This window comes from Mastigoproctus giganteus, chromosome 14 (assembly GCF_048544385.1).
Source record: "Mastigoproctus giganteus isolate SK-2022 chromosome 14, ASM4854438v1, whole genome shotgun sequence".
Classification (NCBI taxonomy): domain Eukaryota; kingdom Metazoa; phylum Arthropoda; class Arachnida; order Uropygi; family Thelyphonidae; genus Mastigoproctus; species Mastigoproctus giganteus.
This window is the reverse complement of record NC_143588.1, coordinates 35,767,482-35,789,754: the sequence shown is the minus strand read 5'-3', so window position 1 is coordinate 35,789,754 and position 22,273 is coordinate 35,767,482. Positions and strand designations below refer to the sequence as shown.

The following is a 22,273-nucleotide window of genomic DNA, read 5'->3' as shown; positions in this document are numbered from 1 at the left end:
AAAATAAAGGGAAGCATCGTATTGGACATGCAAGTAGTACGTGTTAAGTTTTTTTCGTTTTTTTTTCCAGGGTTAACCACGGGTAACTGAATCAGCGGATACGGGAGCACAACTGTACATATACATTCTGCTGATAATTGGGAGACTGTAAATCTGTAATGTAATCTTAATTCTACCTTCCAATTTTATTTGGAGGGTAGAATTAAGTTGTTCACATGTACACTCAACACAGAACAGAATAAAAACAGCTGTCTGGACCTGTGTTTTAAAGTCAGGAAACCCAAGACTAAGAAATGGCAATTAGGGAATTGCCATCTCTGAGGGAATCCAAAGGCATAAAGGCTGGTTTAGTAGGGCTGACAAAAATTACAGGGACAAAATCAGCAAACTGACAGCAGAAGGGGGGGGGGGTTTCCACCACTGACATATAAATATGCCCATATAATGCAGCTTTGCAGCCCATATAAATCGAAACGTACTCAGAAGTATTAAAAATTTTCTACCCTGAAAAGTGTATGAAGAGGTTTCACTGAAATATAGCAGGGTAATGTCTCAGAATGCAATGTGGATTCTTGAAAGCACATCCACAAAACGATACCCTGGAGAACAATGCCCTTTGCTCAAATTTAATACTGTTAAGAAATTCTGATCGTAATACAATAAAACAATAATGAACTCTTAGCTGACTATATTCATTTCAAAAACTCACACATAAAAAACTCACATTTAATTTTTGAATGCTTTTCGGCAAAAACTAATATATGATTGTTTGGGCCAAACACTCCTCTAGTATTCGATGCCAAGCACGGATCTGGTATCACCTGTAATACAAAATAAAATAGCATGCATTCCATTCTAAACTTAGGATCATTTAAAAAAATGTTTTATAAGTTGATTCAAAATATTTTAAATTAACAAAATCCTTTTAGAAAAATATCAAAGGCTTAAATAAGAACTAAAAATAAAAACAAAAGCCAATTTTTAATGGCTTCTGCAATCTGGTCACAGTTTTACTCTTAAACCACTTTAAAGTAGTCGAGTTACCTAAAATCTTGACCTTATATATTCAAACTATAGAGACATGTTAAAATGAGATTATGTTCAATGCAACTAGGGCTCTAGAAATCCAATGCTATGAGGAGGCATATTTTTAGCTTACCCACACTACAAATTTAAAAATTAATATAGTAATTTTTAGACTCCACTTCAGCTTTTATAATAGTTAAAATGTTTGTAATAGTTTTAATCAGTTCAGAAAATGGCATAATGTTAGTTAAAAAAGCTCTACAACAACAGATGGAAGTTTGTTCCAGCAATCAACCACCCATACTTCCGCACATCTGTCGTACAACTGTCTTTCCTCAATTTGAATTTATACCATCTCAGGCGATTATTCTGAAAAATAGGAAGAATCCCATCAGCATTGAGCATGCTCAAACCATTCAAGGCTTTATACACCTCAATCAGATCACCTCGCACGTGCCTAGTCTCCAGACACCGTAATCTGCAAAACTTAAGTCTTTTTTCATAAGTGCAACCCTTCGTTCCATTCACTAACCTTGTTGCCCTTCTCTGTACTCGTTTCAGCAGCTCTACATCCTTCTTGAAATGAGACCTCTAGACCTGTATACAATACTCAAGGTGTGACCTGACCATTGCCTTATATAAGGGGATAATCACCTCCTTATCCCTGCTAGAAAAATTCCTGTATATCATTGACAAGACACCATGAGCTACTCTTGCTGACCATCTGCACTGCTCAGAAAACTTCATATCTCACTGCACAATTACCCCCAGGTCCTTTTCACTCTCTATCACTGTCAGTGTAGTACCACACAGTTGCTATGTTACTCTCGGGTTACTACTTTCCATATGCAGTACTTTATATTTGTCAATGTTAAACTTCGGTTGCCACCTCTCAGCCCACCTGCTTAACTTTTCTAGATCCTATTGCAGCAGCATACTGTCATTAGATCATTAACATTAGTGCCTTTGATGGTCAACACTAATAGAAAATATGTTAGCATTTCAATTATGCTAAACAAAAAATAAAAGTGGCTATACATTTTGAAGAAACATTCTGCTTGAAAATAATAACTAGATCATTCTTTTAGTGTCACAGTGTGCAGATTTTAATGTAAATGGAAAACAGTGAAATTCTAAATACCTCAGCATAAGTAAAGAAATGTCTTTAATTCCTTGAAGTTATAAAGATAAACTTCCAGATGTTTTGTGGTACTTTCTGCCACTTATTCAAGGAATGAATTGCTATCCTTATTACACTTCAACTTCACACACTGTATACATACAGCAATTCAATCACTGAAGAAATCATATATAAGAAATACCGTAAAAAATTAAATTTTAGAAAGAATATAGATAATTTTAAGGCAGATCACACGGGTTGAAGTGCTTAGATTTTCACTTTCTCCAAAATAATAACCACTGCATTTTATTACAGTAAAAACTTAGGAAGATTTTTTAAGTGCTACATTGTAAAATTCTGTACTGTTTTTATTATAGACCATGTTCAAGACAGTAGAGATTTATAAAACGTTTATTTTGAAAAAGTAAATGCACAATGCATTATGGGTTGAAATTAAACGATGCCTTTACACTACTCATGTAGTTAAATTTATGGGTAAACTATGGAGTATTTACACCGATATTATATAATAAAACATTAATGCACTGAATCATGTATAGGCTCTTTCAAATGAAATTTATTCATTGCTGATGATATAATTTTGATTCAATTGTGACAGTACAGTACAAACAATTTACACATATTATTAACACCATCTATCTATGTTCAACTTAATATGATCACCGCCTTGTCGTTCCCATTTTCCTAAGTCGTTGGATGTGGGTATCTTCAATTTTCAAATTTCTCTTTCTCATGACCAATAGTGCACCTTCCTTCCATGTTTTTCTAGAGCATCCTCACATTCTCTTCCCTTGTGGTATCCACTCATATAATTTTAGGCCATCTCTCTTCATTCATGTGCAGCAGATATCGAAACCATCTCAAGCTCCTATTTTCTATTCGTTCTATATCTTCATCTGCATTAATACATCTTATTTCCTCGTTCGTTATCCTTCTAGTCTAGAAACCCTAGCACTCCAACGTAGGTAGTCCATCTCTAGGGTCCTAAGCTTTTTGTCAACCTCTTTCAGTGTCTACACCTCACAGTTATAGCAAAGTACCGATTTCACTAACAACTGCCCAATAAGCTTTTTAGTTCTACTGGAGATATTGTTGTCCAACCATACAGAGTTGAGGGCACTAAGAATCTTCCTACTTTGATGAATTTGTGTGTAAACTTCCTCTTTCCCCCAATCCTTCCTTAGTTAATCTACATCCAAGATATTTGAAAAAGTCAACAGGTTTTAGATGTATAGACTGCTAACTTCTAATTCATCAGGATGTTCTGCTGTGCTTACGTATTCTGTCTTTGTAAAACTGCTATTAAGGTCCCATTGGTCATATGTAAGATGCAATTTTCTCAACATGTATTCTAAAACATAAGCATCTTGTGTAATGATAACCTGATCATCGGCAAAATTTAGACTCCAAAGATATCTATTGTAAATTGATACTCCCATTCCATAACTTCTTTTCCATTCTTTTAAAGCATATTCCAAGAAAACATTAAACAACAAAGGAGCTGAGACAAGGCTACATCCTTGTCTAAGCTCCTTTGTTGGATAGACCAGGTTAGATCAAGCATTCAAAACTTTAATATACGCCACGTTGTTATTGTACAATTTCCTAATCAGTTCCACAAGTCCTGCTACAACTGACATATTTTGAAGGCCTTTCCATAATTTCTTTTTTGGAATGGAGTCATAAGCCTTTTCTAAATCGATGAAGGCAAAGACGATATCTTTATTCTTTTCTTTTCTCCACTAGCTGTTGTAGAACAAACACTGTCCACACAAGAACGACCTGATCTAAATCCACTTTGTTCTTCACTTATCTTTCATGTCCTCTCGTAATTTCAACTGAAGCACTTAGAGTATAGTATGGACATAGTGCAATTAACTTTAGCCTCTATAGTTTCCTGGATCCAGGAAATTGGATCCTGGATCCATTTTTTATATATGGATGAAATATAACTTACTTTCCATTCATTTGGAGTTTTCCTTAGCTGTAACTGTTACTCAGCTGTGCTATCAGATCAAAGAGACTTGGTGGTTCATATTTAATTAGTTCCACCGCTATGTTCCCAAGGCCTTGAAATTTTTTGTTGTTCATTAATTTTCCACAGCCAAACAAGCTGTACTAGCTACCTGGGAGTCTAAAACGCTGATGGAACTGATATTCGGGTGACACTGAAGTCAAGTGGACTCAATTTCAGCGAAGTCCGGATCGTCTGTGACAACCAAATCCTCTGCTTGCACCTTCACAATGGTGGGACTGTTAATAATCCTGGGTATAACCTCCATGCACAAGTACATGGTGGGTGACCACCCAGGTGTGAACCAACGTAAGCAGGGGTTGAGGTGTGCTGCCCAAACCACAGGGAGGAATGCCGCCCCTCTATGTTACCAGGCAGTACTAGGTGGTAGATGACTCTCATCAACCGGTGCAATACCAACACTTTGCTAATTGGTGGCTTGAAGTGGTGGAACCCATGTTTAGAGCTAAGTTCCAGTCAACCCTTCCCTATCTCTTCCATCATGCAGTATGATTCATGACTTTGAGGTTATGATGAACATCGTGGTGAGATCCAATATTCCTTACATTTCGAGGGTACAGCTCTAAAGCGGTGTTCGCAGGCCGGCCGCTAGACCAAACCTATTGATAACTCTCTAGGAGGCTTCCGGATCAGCTAGTGTATAATCTTGCTACCTCTACTCTGCCAGATAGTGACTGGAGAGAGTCCGAGTAGTGTGTATGCAGGGAGCATTGTCGAGACCACGTTATGTCAAGCATCTGGGTATATCCTTACCATGTGTATGCCATATCCAAAAATTTCATTACTTCATACAGCATGTTCCACCCACTTTTTCTTACTATTGAATAAACCATGAATTCTCAAACTAATAGAGCAAGCTTATCTGCAAAAAGATCTAAACCTCCCAAGCACTTCCTAATTCATTTCACAAATATTCCTGGTCTCAATTCTAATCTCAACGATGTCCATTTCCACTTGCAGTCTGCCAAAACCCATGTACTTTTTCTCACAGAATCTCAGTTATCGATTGATTGAACTACTGTCACAAATATTCCTGGTCTCAATTCTAATCTCACGATGTCCATTTCCACTTGCAGTCTGCCAAAACCCATGTACTTTTTCTCACAGAATCTCAGTTATCAGTTGATTGAACTACTGCTCATCTCAGATGCCCAAATTATTCGCTGTATGATTCCTTTCGCCTCAAAGGTGGTACTTGTGCATATGTCCGTTTTGATATTCCCTGTCAGAGACTTGGCAATTTGGAATCTCCACTCTTTGATCTTCTCTGGCTTAATCTCTCTACCTCATTGTGTCAAATTCATCTGTTGTCTCTACCGTTTTCCCAACCCCACTAATAGCTTGGAGCTCTTTGCAACTTGACTTTCTCCAGTCCAACTTTCCTAACAGTGCGGTAATTTTCCTTGGTAATTTTAAAGTTCACAACTCTAGCTGGTCGAGATGCTGAGGCTTTTGCAATTACTAATAACCTTGCACAGATTGTTCATTTATCTACAAGAATACTAGACAATCCTAATCATACAGCCAACACGCTTGATCTTTTTCTCACAAACAACCCTTCTAAGTACACGGTTGGAGTGAGAGGTCCTTTAGGCACTTCAGATCACAACTTGGTGATTGTCTCTTCTCCAATGGAGCTTTTATCTCATGGCTATTGCCAACCTCGTGTTGTTTGGCATTACAAGAATGTAAAATGGGATAACTTGCGAGATTTCTTTTCATTTTTCCTTGGTCGGATTACCGTTTCAAAACTTCTGATGTCAATGTTTGCCCATCTCTGCTCCCACCTCTGTCCAAACCAGATGGTTTTGTTGTCACTTCACTTCAGCCAAGGATAAAGCTGACCTGCTAGCATCCCATTTTTCTTCCAACTCATGTATTAATGATCTTTGTAAAACATCTCCCAACATGCTTCATTCAATACCTCCTGTGGCCTTCTGTCAAAAGGATTTCAGAAGGATTTTGACGAATCTTGATGCTATGAAAGCTCCAGGTGCCGGTGGTGTTTCTCCACGTGTTCCCCAAACCTGTGCTCCTGAACTTACTCCTATTCTTTGCTGCCTTTTTTCACTTTCTTATTCCAAAGGTGTTTTTCCTTCTGCTTGGAAATTTGCTCATATCCAGCCAGTTCCTAAAAAGGGTGACAAATCCCTCCCATCCAATTATCGTCCCATTGCAATTACTTCTACTGTTTCTAAAGTAATGGAGAAATCAATTAACCGCCAACTCTTAAACTACCTAGAAACCTTCCGTCTGATCAACGATCACCAGTATGGATTCCGTCAGTGTCGATCCACTGGTGATATTCTGGCTTATGTTACCCATTTATGGACTAATTCAATGGAAAGGTTTGGTGAAACACAAGTAGTTGCTTTTGACATCTCAAAGGTTTTCGATCGTGTTTGGCATAAAGGTCTTCTAAACAAGCTTCCATCTTATGGTTTCCCAACTGTTTTTAGTAATTGGTTATCCAGTTTTCTGATCGCTCACTGAGGGTGATGGTAGATGGCTCTCTGTCTTCTAACTTCTCCACTAATGCTGGTGTCCCCCAAGGTTCAGTTCTTTCCGCCACTCTTTTCCTCTTGTATATCAATGACCTTCTTCCATTGACTGGAAATCCTATACATAGTTTTGCCGATGATAGCACATTGCATTCCACTTTCCATTTTGAGAATCCTTGCCTTAATCAATCAGCTTCAAATTACAAAAATCTGCTACCAATTCCTTAAATGCCGATCATCAGGTAATTCTCCAGTGGAGCAAAGACAACTTAGTTGATTTCAACCCCTCTAAAACTGAGTCTTGTCTTATATCTCGCAAAAAGGATTCTTCTGCTCCTATGCTTATCTTTAGTGACACTCCGATTTCTAGGCAAAATGATATATCTCTTTTGGGGATTACCCTGACATCTAATCTCTCTCTTGGCACAAGCACATTACAAATATTGCTTCCTCTGCATCTAAAAAACTTGGATTTCTCTTTCACTCTCGGCAGTACTTTTCTTCCAAACAGCTGCTTACTCTGTATAAATCACAAATCCGCCCTGCCATGGAGCCCCCAAAACCTCTCTCAGGCTTCTTGATTCCATTCAGAAAAGGGCAGTTAGGTTAATTAATGATTCATCTCTAACAGAGTCTCTCCACTCACTGTCTCATAGACTTACTGTTTCTGCTGTATGCCTTTTCTACAGATACTTCCACGTGCACTGTTTTTCTGAATTGGCTTCTATAATTCCCGCTCTCTCTTTCAAAACAGTCTGAACGCGTGCCGCCACCAGCCAACATCCATTTACTGTCCAACTTCAAACTCAAAGAACCAACTTTTCATCTTCCTCATTTATTCATTCAAATGCCATTTTCTGGAACAACCTTCCTTCATATGTATTTCTTGAAAATTACAGTCTACAGAAGTTCAAGTCCAATGTCAACAAATATCTTCTTTCGTCTTCTCAACCTCCAACCCAAGCACGGTACTAAGTACTATAGGTTCTAATACCTCTCGTGTTTGGGGTTCACATAAAAAAAAAAAAAAAAGTCAAGGAGTTTATGTTTTTTAATTTCTATCTCCCTTTTATCTACTGGTGGAGGGATAATTATGCTGTAATACTGAGATCCCCCTTTAATTAGGAGGTTATTATAATGAATTTCCCATGTTGCCATATCTATAAAGTTTTTATTTGATCAAGATTCATTTGTTTTCAGTGCTCTCAAGCTTATTTATTATTAACACAAATGGGAAAATTTCACAAAAAAGCTTTTTCCAGTGTCATCTGGCTGTAACAGAATCATGGTCAATAATATAATACTGTCAGCTTAAACAATGTTGTCTCCATCTAAAATTATTTATTTCCAGGATTCTAAAAAGCCAGCATGATTCCACCAATTATTCCTTTTCTATAAACCATGATAGTAATCTAGAACCCTACTCAATGTTTAGGATCAGAGTAGCTAGGCCTGATGTAGCCGAGTGGTCAGGAGCACAAATGCAGTAACTTGCACTCTTTGAGTGGACTGAGGTTCAAGCCCATGACTGCTAAATACGACCAAAGTTTGTATTGATGATTTATTGAAAACTCCACTGACCTGGTGGTCATGCCGGAGTATAAACAAGAACGTTTTTTTTTTTAACTCCCTGCGCCCCCCCCCCCAGTACCACTACTTAGATTGTAATCTGTGTATTCATCAGTATATTGAACAGGGAAACTGTCAAGGAAAAGGGAAACATTTGGTAAAAAATATAAGTGGTATAGGACCAGGGTATGTCTACTAGGGGCTAAAGTTGATGATATAGAGCAGCTACACCTTTAAGAGCACAAAAAGTGATATTCTTATACCCTTGAGTACTAATAACAATAAAAATAGGAGAGCTGAGGTTTTACTTAATTTTGAGAAAAATTTTTCTCCAATTTAATCCTGTCACAACTTAGGATTAAATTTGAAAGTGTTTACAATTCTACCCAAACATGATAGGAGGGATGTGCATGATGAGAGGCTTGTCAAAGAAATTAGCTCTGGAAAGACTGCACAAGGTTATCTCAGCATGGTCTGGTACTTGTTAACAGGAGGGAATACCTTTACGGGGGGGGGGGGGGGGGGGGTTCACTTAAATAGAAGAGGTGCAAGAATATTTCCTGGTGCTATCAAGGCAGTGTTATCCTGAAAAAGGCTTCTGAGGTTGGGAAAATTCATATTTTAGCATTAAATCAGCTCACACACCAACCATAAGAATAAGTATTTACTGTAACTAAAATATTTACATATTAAAATAAAATAAATATTTACAAAAACTGCTATTATATTAAATTAAATTATATACATGTAAAAACATTAAAACTGTGATAAAATCCTTGAGATAAAATACACTAAAATAAACCGCATTAAAAGCGATAAAAACAATAAAAGTCTCTGGAGCTTTCGGAAGCATCGGCTTCCTTCCTCAGCAGTAACAAAACTTCCTGCAGCACGTCTGTATATAATTTAATTTAATATAATAGCAGTTTTTATAAATATTTATTTTATTTTATTATGTAAATATTTTAGTTACAGTAAATACTTATTCTTATGGTTGGTGTGTGAGCTGATTTAATGCTAAAATAAGGCAGTGTTATTTGGAATGGAAAACTGATAGCTTAGAGGGGGGGGAGATACACAGAGTAACAGTTTAACAGCAGCCATAGGAAGAAACGGCGCCTCCGTAGCCAGGTGGGAAGGAGCAGCAGTGTGTAGCATACGCTTCTTGATTAGACCGGAGTTCGAGCCCGTCACCACTAAATATGGAGGATGCGGAAAGGTCAGCAAATGACCACCGCATATCCCCGGAGCAATATGGCCTTAGTTGCTAATTCTCCTAAAAAAAAAACCAAACAATAGGAAGAGACATAAGGCAATGAACCCAGTTAATGGGTGTGGCCAGTACAATGCTCAGGAAGCATGCTGTGACATAAAAATGACAGTGGAAGTGTGCTGTAGGCCTAATGACTGTGGCGAGTGTAGAAAACAACTGTACAGACAAATAGAGTGGGGCAGTAAATCATATTGTCTTATAATGGGAGATTTTAACTTTCTGGTTAATGAGTGAAACTTCTGGGTTGATCACTCACACAGTAACAAGGCTTTCGTGAATTTACTGGATAACTGTTTTCTGCGGTAGCAGTTTAGAGAGGGAACAAAAGAAAGCTATACTTAAGATCTGATTATCAAATGTGACCTTTGTGCATTAACAATTAACAAATAAGAGACCCACTATGTGGCAGTGATTACAGCATACTGATGTGGAATTTACTTTAAGATGTAAATAGTATTAAGTGCAATGGGAAGGGTTTTTGCTTTTGGAAGAGTGGCTACAACTTTTTGAGAGTGGCTCACACAGTTTTTAAATTCCATAGAGTAGGCCCAAGTGGTGATGTTACCAATATCATATTTTAAATGGGAAGCATTCAAGGAACTAATAGTAGAAATTATAGACTTTTAATACCAACTAAGAGGTACTATTCAAGACCTCAGCCTAAATGGAGGTCAGATGAAATGATGAAAGTTATGGCAAAGAAGCAAAACATATGGGATGCATATAATTTATCAGATGATGCAGAAACCTACAGAATAAAGAAGTCTGCAACCAAGCCACAAAGGGGGTTAAGGCAAGCATGGTAGATTACAAGAAGGTTCTGGTAGAGCATACAAAGAAAAGTAACAAAAAGACTTCTTTACTTATATCAACACTAGACAGAAAGGATTGAATAATTTTGTCTAGAAGATATGAATGATATACTGTTGATGATCCTGCTCAGATTGCACCTACGTTTACACATAAAGACGTTTTGGGGGATGAAGATGCCAGAAGTACATCCAATTCTAAGGGGCAAAATATTTTATAATAACTAAAAAGCAATTGGAAAGAAAATTGTTGAAGACAAAGTAAGGAAGGCACTTAGGGCTCATGATATCTATCCAATTACATTAAAGTGAGCAACAAAAAGAGGTAAGCAAACATTTACCCATAATAATAAGGGCTTCCTAGGATTGTGGGCAGTCCCTATGAACTGGAGATGTGAAAATGCCTCTCCAATTCATATGATCAAAGGGTGTAGTGAGTAGGGTTTACAATTCCGAGATTCCAGGATCCCAGTAATTTTTTTCAGGAATCAATCAATCAATACCAGTATTGATAGAAAAATACTGGTTTTTCACCAAGCTTAAATGTCAATTCCTTTCTTTCATTAATACAGATATAGTGCCATAAAAAGTCAAAAAGGGAATATATTTTTTTTTATTTCTGATAAAAGAGAAATAAGATGAGGGATTAAGAGGTGGTAAACCTGCAAATATCTCAGTACAATAACACCATCCAGCATAGCATCCAAAAGGGCATTTTCTTCTGCTAATCAAATATGTACCAAAATTAGATCCATTTTAAAAAATCATACTATTGATTGCTTATGTTTCTTAAGAGCCACTTTATTTGGACAGGTAGTGTGGATGCTTAAATATAACTAAATTTTCAGTATCAAATATGTATATATTTTTTTTTTGTTTTTAGAATAACTGTATGTTTAATTTTTTTCTGAATATTTATTATTGTAATAAAAGTTTGATTTAAATCATGAATTCAAGTAATTGCTTGTTTTTTCCTTACTTTATTGCACCTAAATGTCATCAAAATTTGAGAAAAACTGTTTTTTTTTGGAATACCAAATATATTATTAATATATTTGCAGATAAAGGAACCACTAGGTGGCAGTGATCACAGTGTACTGATGTGGGATTTACTTAAAGATTTAATTACCATCAGGGGTAAAGGAAAGGGTTTTTGCTTCCATAAAGGTGAGTACGGTGGTCTCAGTTTTTAAATTCTGTACAATGGGATCAACTGAAGATGTTACCAACAGTAAATTCTAAGTGGGAAGCATTCAAGGAATTAATCGTGGATGCTACTAAAAGTTTCATACCTATTAAGAAATATTGTTCAAGGTTTAGGCCTAAATGGTTATCAAATGAACTAATGAGATTCGTAACAGAGAAGAAAAATGCATGGGATGCATATAAATTATCAAGCGACTCAGAAACCTATGGCAGATATAAGCTAGTCTGTAATCAGGTCACAAAGGAGATTAGCAGGCGAAGGCAGATTACGAGAAATCTTTGGCAAAAGATGCTAACAAAAACAGCAAGGATTTCTTTACTTATATAAACTCTAAAAGGAAAGGGATGAATCTGATTGGTCCACTTGATATCGATGGTTCGACTGTTGATGATCCTGCTCAGATAGCAAACAAACTGAATGAGTATTTCGCATCTACATTCACACATGAGGAATTATTATTAGGGTTTGAAAATGGCAGAAGGTTATCAAATTGTAGCAGGGTACTTAATGATTTTGTAATAACTGAGAGCAAAGTGGAACAGAAATTGTTGAAGTTAAACATAAGAAAAGCACCTGGGGTGGATGGGATCTATCCAGTTATATTAAAGGAGACGGCAAAGCAACTAGGCAAACCCTTAGCCATAATTATGAGAGCATCCTTGGACTCAGGGGAGGTTCCCACGGACTGGAGATGTGCAAATGTATATCCCCAATTCACAAAGGGGGATCAAAGGGTGACACGAGTAATTACAGACCAGTTAGTTTAACTTCTGTTCCGGATAAAATAATGGAGTCACTGGATAAAGATGCATTGCAGGATCATCTAGACAAGACTGCAGCAATAATTCAGATACAGCATGGGTTTGTTAAGGGAAAGTTTTGTCTGACAAATTTGATTGGTTATTATGATGTGGTTACAAAGAAACTGGATGCAAAAAATAATTTTGATATCATATATTTGGATTTCAGGAAAGCCTTTGACACTGTTCTGCATGGAAGACTATTGTACAAATTGGAGCAGAATGGTATTAAGGGTAAGTTGCTACAATGGATAAAAGGATGGTTCAGTGGGAGAAGACAGAGGGTGGTAATCAATGGGTGCTGCTCTTCGTGGACTAATGTTATTAGTGGAGTCCCACAGGGTTCAGTGTTGGGTTCACTGTTGATTTGTATATTTATCAATGATATTGATGAAGGTATATCAGGCTTAGTGTCGAAGTTTGCAAATGATACAAAGGTTGGCAGGGTTGTTAATGACAGTAATGGCAGTATGCTACTGCAACAGGATCTAGATAATTTGGGCAGATGGGCTAAGAAGTGGAAACTGAAGTTTAACTTTGACAAATGCAAAGTACTGCATATGGGTAGAAGTAACCCAAGAAAAAAGTACCAACTGTGTGGTGGTACTACACTTAAGGTGGTAGAAAATGAAAAAGACCTGGGAGTAATTGTGCAGTCAGATATAAAGTTTTCTGAGAAATGCAGACAAGCTGCCAGGGCAAGTCATGGGGTTTTGTCAATGCTATATAGGAATTTTGCTAGCAGGGAAAAGGAGGTGATTGTCCCTCTGTATAAGGCAATGGTCAGGCCACGCCTTGAGTACTGCATACAGGTCTGGAGGCCTCATTTTAGGAAGGATGTCGATTTGCTTGAGCGTGTACAGAGAAGGGCAACAAGATTGGTGAGGGGAATGAAAGGATCCTCTTACCAAGAGAGGCTAAAGTTCTGCAAATTGCAGTGGCTGGAGACTAGGCACCTGCGCGGTGATCTGATTGAGGTGTATAAGGCTTTGAATGGGTTGAGCACGCTATATTGTGATGGGATCCTTCCACTTGTTCAGATTACGAACCTAAGGGGGCATAAATTCAAATTAAGGAAAGACAGATGGAGAATAGATGTGCGGAAATTTGCCTTTAGCCAGCGGGTGGTTAATTGGTGGAACAAACTTCCATCTGTTGTTGTGGAAGTTAATAGGTTGAATAAATTTAAGGAGGAACTGGACAGGCATTTGGTGGAAATGGTGTGTTTTTTTTTTTTTTTTTTGGCTGATGCTGCATAAGCTCATAACACTTGCTTTCTTGCATCACGTGCCACCACTACTACTACCGGTATCCCAGTTCCATAAATTAAATAAGTATTACGATTTTGACTGGTATTGTGAGCCTTAGTAGTGAGTAATTAGACCTGTAAGTCTGACTTTTGTTCCAGTGAAAATAACGGATTGAGTGGTAAAAAAAGTAATGCATGAATAGGTTATATCATTACAACCAAGTTACATCATTTATATCCTGTAGTCCAAGTTATTCAACCCTTACCATCTATGCCAGTGGTGTCCAAACATTTCCCGTACAGGGGCCACATCCTGGGCTGTTTTAACGAATGGGCGCACCCGGCGGATGCCAGGGGCCTCACTTAGGGTTAGTGAATGCGACTAAGAGAGAGACCCAGAAAAAAATTAAAACAAAATTTAAACTGAATAGGGGCCACATTGGGAAATTCACAAGGGGCCTGAGAGTTCTTAAAACGGCCCTGGCCACATTCAAAAATATGTTTTGCGGGGCCGCACTGAGTGATTCCAGAAAATTCAGTGTGTTACATTTTCTATATCTTGTTACATGTAAAAGGAAGTTTCTATTTACAAGTAACCGCTTATTATTTTCAGACTAAATATAAAAAATTTAAATTCCTAACCCTTTTATGTGCAACAAATCTATGTCACTGATTCATTTTTTTAGATTTCATTAAAATTATATAAATATGACTTTTGTTTTGTTTTTTTTTAAATACTTTACTTTTTTTTTTTTTTAATACCTTACTTTTGCTTTTAAATACTCACTTTAGAAAATTTACAACCTGAAAAAGATCACTGCTTTTCAATATTAAGGTGAAAAAACAAATATAATGATACACCTAAAATTGAAAATTTTATTAAGTATAGTACACAATAACATTTACTGAACAAAACTTTTGAACAATTATCTAAAATAATTTTAGATAACTGTTCAAAATTTGGTTGAAAATTTGGGATGCTAATTCACAATACGGAATGAAGACGCTCATCTGTTATTCTGTTTCTTTTTAAATATTTATTTGATTTCATCTGTGAAACAATATGCTCGCAAACATACGTGGATCCGAACAAAGTAGTCATTTTTGTGGCATTTTCTTTCATTAGTGGTAAATCTTCAAATGAGAGAGCCTTGTAGAATTCAAGTACAGTGGATTCCGGTTATTTGAGCCACCAATTAATCGGGGCAGCCGTTTATTTGGGGCAAATCTTAAAAAATAGAAACCAATCGAAAAAATAGCCAGGGTTTACTTCGCTTAATTTGGGACAGCATGCCGTTTAATCGGGGCAGAAGACAGCAGCACTGGAGATTTCTCTATGATTGTCTCCGATGGTACCACGTGGTTCGGTCGAAATTCTGGAGGTCACAACCATAAAACAATTAGCAGCCACCTGGTTATTGGGCTTTTCTGTTAGTGAAAGTTATCATAAACGGACAGTAAACTCGATCTTACTGAATTTGCGATAATACCGACAGCTGGAATTCTGTGGGTTATTATGGCGAAATGTGTTTACACTTCCATGAACTCTTCAATCATATAAATAAAATTCATTTTCAGATCTTTTCTTCATTCCTATTTTTAAAGCTTTGTAACTCGTTACTCCGTTCTCACTTGCACGTATTGTGTTACTTGCAATTTGTGTGTGCCGTGTTCTTTGTTATTGATTGCTTATGTTTTTACTGTTTTAAATTTTAACCCTCACCCACAAATGTCAGTGAACAGAAATGTCAACTAGTTAGTATGTACATATTACAGTACGTACAAATTTGTATTAATTATTCTGATTATCACGTATATTCTTCCGATTTTCACATATCATTTAATTTTTTAATTGGTAAGGTAATAAAGGGTAAATTTGTGCTTAATATATCTTTGCTTTTATAGCCTGTGGATAATATTCTTCCTATTTTCGCTAATTAGAATTGCTGTTTAATAGAATTAAAATTCAATTCACAAACGTGATCACAATGACTGACGCTTACTGCACATCGTATAGTGAACGGTACTTTACTATGGTGAGTTCGTCGTAACATGATTTGATTGTACAGTGAATCAATTGTAAAGGGGAGGGGGTACATCGTATTTTTAACTATTTACGTGAAACTTCGGATGGGGCAGCCGCTTAATCGGGCCAAAATGCACTAGTCCCGATGTGTCCCAAATAATCGGAATGGACTGTAGTTTATTTTCGCAGTCCACATACTTATTTTTGAACCATGTTCTGGCTTGAAGATCAATAATTTCAAGTTGCAAGCTGGGATTGTAGTTTTCAGCCATAGAAGTAAATGGATTCCCAAACAAGACATAACCTTGTCTTTTTCATGGGAATCTTATATCAGCAAATTGACTTTCAAACTCGTCAAAAAGTAATTGTAATAACAAGAGGCAATGATTCTTTGGAAATATGCGTTTCTCTTTTAGCTCAATACAACATTCAAGGTGAACTAAATGGTCTTGCCCAATTTGTGATTTAAATAATAACTTATTTTGAAATGAATTGATGTCACCATACAAATCAGAGACCAATTTTCTTATCCCTTTTCCTTTTAAATTAAGAGCATTTAAATGATTGAAAATGTCCTTAAGAATTACAAGATCAAACAGCCACTATGCATTTCATGGCGCAGTTTAAAGAAATACGATATAACACCTTGCCATGACTAAGTCATGTCACTGCACAATATAAAATTACACCTTCGTATTCAGCTTCAATTTCTGAAATAAACTGGTGTAACGAACAGTTAAAATAGATGATTAAGGCCATACAATCTCATAAAATTTACAGTTAAAATAACCACATTCATAATGTGTCGGAGAACCAATACTTCCCCCCCAAAGAACTTCTTGATGCACGATGCAGTGAATTCCAATTGGAGGTTCAGCTCCGATATCTATAATTTTTTTGGTTATTCTACCCCAATGTTTTTACCAATCATATTTTTTGCACCATCAATTGTAACTCCTACCAGGTTTTTAATATTTAATCCTAACTTTTCAATAGATTGGCAAAAATTTTCAAAAAGATTTTCACCTGTAGTTGTTTCATGCATACTCTTGTAGATCAGTTAAATCTTCAACTGCTGCAAAATTATCATTAATTCCACGTATGAAGATAAGGAGTTGGGCTGTGTCATTTACATCAGTACTCTCATCCAGTGCCACACAAAAATATTTCATTTGTTTTATGTTTTTCAAAAGTTGTTCGACCAAATTCTTTCCAATGTCTTCTACTCTTCGCAAAATTGTGTGTCGAGACAAATTAATGTCTTGTATCATTTTTCATTTCTCCGGACTAATTTCTTCCAACTTCACCACCATTGAATGGTTTACTTTCAAAAGCAATCAAATGTGCAACTTGATAACTGGCACTTACAGCAGAGAAATTTCTTGACTGATACGTTTTCAGTCTTGTTTTTTTTGTTTTCTTAATTCATTTTGTAACTTTGAACACTTTTCTTTTTGGAACACTCCTTTATATTGATCATAACAGTTATGCTTGGAATCATAATGTTATTTGAAAATTCTTTAAAAACTGACATAGTCTCGTTACACACTAAATACATTGTATTTTCATCTTACTCATAGTCTTCAGTAAACCTTTGGAATCAACGTGCCTTTTTTTTTACATATTACAGGACAATTCATGTGGTGATATTACTATTTCAATTTACAGAAGACTGCATGTAATTCAAATATCTTTCTTACGTAATGAGAAACTTCATTTCTTAACAGAATTTGATTATAAAGTGTGATGTTTGTCTTTTTTTTTTTTTTGTAATGCTAACTCAAATAAATAGTAATCTAAATTACTTTTTTTTAAAGAAAATAACTAACTAAGCAATAAAACAGTCAAAATTTAGTCACAGATAATTATCTTGTAAATTTTTCATTGATTCCAGATTCTTTGTATTTTCGTGAAGTATATAAAAAAAAAAAAAAAAAAAAAAGATTTATTAGTGGCTCTAGTTAAAAGCAAAATGATGCAGTGTTCATTTCATAGGATGCCAGGCCTATAATTATAAATAAATAAAGAAAAAGAATTAAATAAAAATTAAAACCAAAGTCAAAAGAAGTTCAATTCATTAAATTGAAACCTAAAACAAGAGCTGAGATTAGTCAAAGTGTCCAGATATAGATTTGTGGAGTCAAAGTCAAATACAGTCAGTTCTTCTATAATGCAGTACATGTGTTACTAAAAATCTCTGAGTTTCATGCATTAAAAACGACAGGACTTATGGAAAAAATAGGGATAGGAGCAGAGCACCCAAAATAAAATGTCCAGTCTGGTAAGTTAAACAGTAAAAATAAGTTGAAAACCCAATTAGCATTAGAGGCATATGATGCAAAAAAGCAAGCTTATGAAGCATCAGCCAAAAAAAAAAAAAAACCCTTCCACTTCACCCCTCCGTTCATTCGAAATACCTGTCCAGCTGAGTCTTAAATTTATTTAGGCTATCAACTTCAACAACAAGGGATGGAAGTCTGTTCCGCCAACCAACTACCCGCTGGCTAAAGGCAAATTTCCACACATCTATCCTACATCTGTCTTTCCTCAATTTGAATTTATGCCCTCTCAGGTGATTATTCTGAGCAAGAGGCAGTATCCCATTAGCATTGAGCATGCTCAAACCATTCAAGGCTTTGTACACCTCTATCAGATCACCTCGCCGGTGCCTAGTCTCCAGACACTGTAATTTGCAAAACTTAAGCCTTTATTCGTAAGAACAACCCTTCATTCCATTCACTAACCTTGTTGCCCTTCTCTGTACTCGTTCCAGCAGCTCTACATCCTTCTTGAAATGAGGCCTCCAGACCTGTATACAGTACTCAAGGTGCAGCCTGACCATTGCCTTATACAAGGGAATAATCACCTCCCTATCCCTGCTAGAAAAATTCCTGTATATCATTGATAAGACACCATGAGCTACTCTTGCAGCCCGTCTGCACTGCTCAGAGAACTTCATATCTGCCTGCACAATTATCCCCAGGTCCTTTTCATTCTCTACCACTGTCAGTGTAGTACCACAGAGTTGATACGTTGCTCTGGGGTTGCTGTTTCCCATATGTAGTACTTTACATTTGTCAATGTTAAACTTCATTTGCCACCTCTCAGCCCATCTGCTCAACCTTTCCAGATCCTGTTGTAGCAGCACAGCGTCAGTAGCGTCCTTAACAACCCTGCCAACCTTTGTATCGTCTACAAACTTGAAATTATATTGCTAACACAGGTTTAAACATCTTAAATTTCTAATAAATAAATAAATATTACAGTAAATATAGCACTTTACCTTGACACGACATCAAGTTTGTTTGATTGATATTTCTGTTCACTGACTTTTTTTTTTTTTTTTTTTTGGATTGCAAAATTTAAAACAGTAAAAAAGAGGATCAATCAATAAAGACGAAAATGGCATGCACAAAAGAGAAGATTCCGAAAATTTATTTGTTTTTTTTTGTATGATTGAAGAGGAAGGGGGAACACATCTCACAACGTAAAAACCCACAGAATTCCAGCTATCGGTATTATTGCAAATGCAATAAGGTTGAGTTAACTACCCATTTATAATTAGACTGTGCTGACAGAAAAGCCCAATAAACCAGAAATTGCAAATTGTTTTTATTGTTTTATGGTAGAGACCTCCAGAAATATGCTCCTCTGCTCACGCTATCCTACCTCACGAAATTTCTGTTCGAACAGAAAATCTTGCAAGTACAGTGAATGATAATTTTGTTAAGTGTCTTCAACCAATACAATTACAGTAAAAGGGAAATATAGCTCTCACACATATGACGTTTGACATTTTTTAAGCTTCGTAAACTTGTATGTATTGCTGTGCGGGTTGCTCTGTTCAGCTTGGTACTGGGTTTTATGCTCACAAGGTGTACTCGCAGATGAAATTGCGCTTGAGCCAAAGCGAAAATCGCGTTATAGTCACATTGTTCCCTAACATATCAATCGTGTTGGAGCAAATTCGTGTTGCGAAAATGCACATTATAGCAGAATTTACTGTAATATTTTTAAATATAATGGCCAGGAATTGGCTAAAATGCAACCTAGAGGGGATTAAAATAAGTTCTGTGTTCCAGTTGCAATAAACATTAATAAACAAAGAATTTTATATACACACACCACTGTGTTCAGGTGGTTGATAATAAAAGGGTTCAGTACAGTGAGACAGGTACACTCGTCTCATATGTAGATATAATTACCATTTGTATACTTCAGAAATGAATTTAAAGAAGGGAAGAAAACGGCAGGGATTTTGAACTGGGGAAGGAGAAAGGGGCTTTGTTTAATGTTACCACATTTTTACCATAACCTAATATAAATTTAGTTATGTTTATATTTCACTATTCTTCCGTCTTTTATAAAGTATTCTTTTTGTATTGGAACAATAATTAATTGTGAATATTACATACTAATAATCAGCGAATCAATATACTGTCCATTGCAATTACAACTCTTCACAATGTTCTGGCCTGTTTCCATGTGCTCACCTTGGTGTAACATTACTATGATAGTGTCCATTCTCTATGTTACTACTCTGTGCTGGAGACCAGGAAGGAATTTTTTTTTTTTTTTTTTTTTTTGGCTGATGGTGTGTAGGCTTGCTTTCTTGCAACATTTGCCACTACTAATATTCAGTAATGCTGTAAGGTTGGTTGTTGTTGGATTTTAGGAGCATTGGCAACTAAGGCCATGTTGCTCTGTGTATATTGCCTGTAAATTGCATGTGTTCTGAGATCATTTGCTGTTTGCTGGGTCTGAATGAAAAACCTACGTTTCCAGGAAAAAAAATCCATGCTACCCTCACCTGAGACTAACTATAACTCAGCCAAACTGAAAAAGACCCATAAAAATTCCTCCCATCATCGACAGGATTCAAACAAGGGTCTTTTCCACCCCCTTGTGGGGAGGACAGCAATCCTACCAACTGTGACCCACGAGGGCAATGCTGTAAGGCAGTGGTTCCCAAACTATTGAGATCTATGGACCCTTTCAAAATTCAAAAAAAGTTTACGGACCCCTATACATAGATAGGCATATGTTTCTGTGTGTGTATATATGTATAAACACTGAATTTTCTGAAAAGAAAATTCAAAGTTTTACATTAAAAACAACTCAACTTTAATCACATTTTTACATAGATATATAATAATAACTTTATTTATCATCAATTTGCAATACATTGAAAGAATAATTTTATTAGTTCCACAGAGTCCATTTCTGTATGTGGGGTGTATGGGGCTTTCCAAATAAAGAATAACACTGTAAGAAACAAAGTTCGCCAAGTGGTTCTAATTATTCTTTTTGGCAAAAACGTCAAATACAGGTTGTTTTGATCATGAAAGAGAAGAATGATGATATCCAGTTCAAGACCCTGGCACACCCAGGGTCCTGACCTGGATGTCATCATTCTTGTTTCTTGGTGATTCCCTTCTACTTCGCTCTATCTATCTATCTATCTATCTCTCTCTCTCTCTCTCTCTCTCTGGGTTGCTTTTTTTTTTTTTTTTGGCTGGTGCAGCATAAGCCTCAGGCTTCCTTGCACCATATAGCTAATAATAATAATGCCTTCTTAATAAATGAGGCGTTTTATTCGCATTTGTTATCCATCAACCAATTAACACCTTACACACAAAAATAAATAATTTTTGTAACAAGCATCACGTTCCAAAAACCTTCACAAGGTCATTGCTCATATACATCTGAACAAGCTACCTTCGTGAGGTATGTTTAATTCTGTTGTCCAAACGGTGTAAGTAAAGTGCGCAAAGTAAAAACATACATACCCACGTTGCTACCTCCTCGTTACCTGCAGTCGCCATTTTCAAACAGTTTCAAAAACCGTGCCCAGCACCACACAATTAAATAACACAAGCCGACAAAATTGAAACTTAAGACTTGAATTTCTAAGCCAATACGTTGTCTTAAAAAATAAAAATTAGCATCATTCTTTTGTTTCTTCTTCTCTTTTGCATAACTTGCGACTTTTCCACACATTGCAGAAAAAGGGAAATACATTTCTCTTATTCTATGAACTCTTTTACGATAGGATATAAAAATCGAAAATTATTATTTGGATTTTATGACATTGATCAGTTAACAAAAGTGTGAGGTGGATTATTAATTTTATATAATAAAACATTTCATGAAATAATTAATTTTCAAGTGGACTTGAAAATTAATTTCGTTAGATTAGGTTAGTCAGTTACAGTAATAATTAATCTTTAATAACAAGGCCGGATTTGCCAAGAGGCTCTGTGCCTAGGGCCTACAACAGTTTTTGGGGCTTTTAGGGAGGAACAGGTTTTCAGATTTAAAAATAAGGTAACTATAAAACTTCAACATTATACTTGAAATTTTAAAAAAATCGAAATCTGCAATATCGTCAATATCGTCAATAATTACGTCAATATCCTGTAACATTTCTTAAGATTCCAAAAGTTTCTTGGTTGGGTTTCTCCTCGAAGAGTCCATATAACGAGTAATAGCTTTCTCAATACATAGAGGTGCCAACTACGATATCCGATCTTGGCTCATAGATAAGCATACACAGTTCTTGATCTGCTTGATCTGAAAATAAGCTCTTTCCTTCAGCATTCGTTCCAATTAGGGACAGTAATAGTAGTAGTGCATG

The 22,273-nt window shown here is 36.2% G+C and overlaps 1 protein-coding gene across 1 annotated transcript in view; it reads right to left on the bottom strand.

Annotated features, from left to right (window-relative positions):
• Nup75 (nuclear pore complex protein Nup75) overlaps nt 1-21,528 on the bottom strand; it is a 459,526-nt gene extending 437,998 nt beyond the window's left edge. Inside the window, exons 1-2 of the mRNA XM_090389073.1 lie at nt 21,426-21,528; nt 725-821 (exon numbers count right to left, since the gene is read on the bottom strand). Coding sequence (XP_090245199.1) covers nt 725-821; nt 21,426-21,461 — 133 coding nt within the window. The 5' untranslated portion in view covers nt 21,462-21,528. The remainder of the gene's footprint in view (nt 1-724; nt 822-21,425) is intronic.
• Between the last annotated feature and the right edge of the window lie 745 nt (nt 21,529-22,273).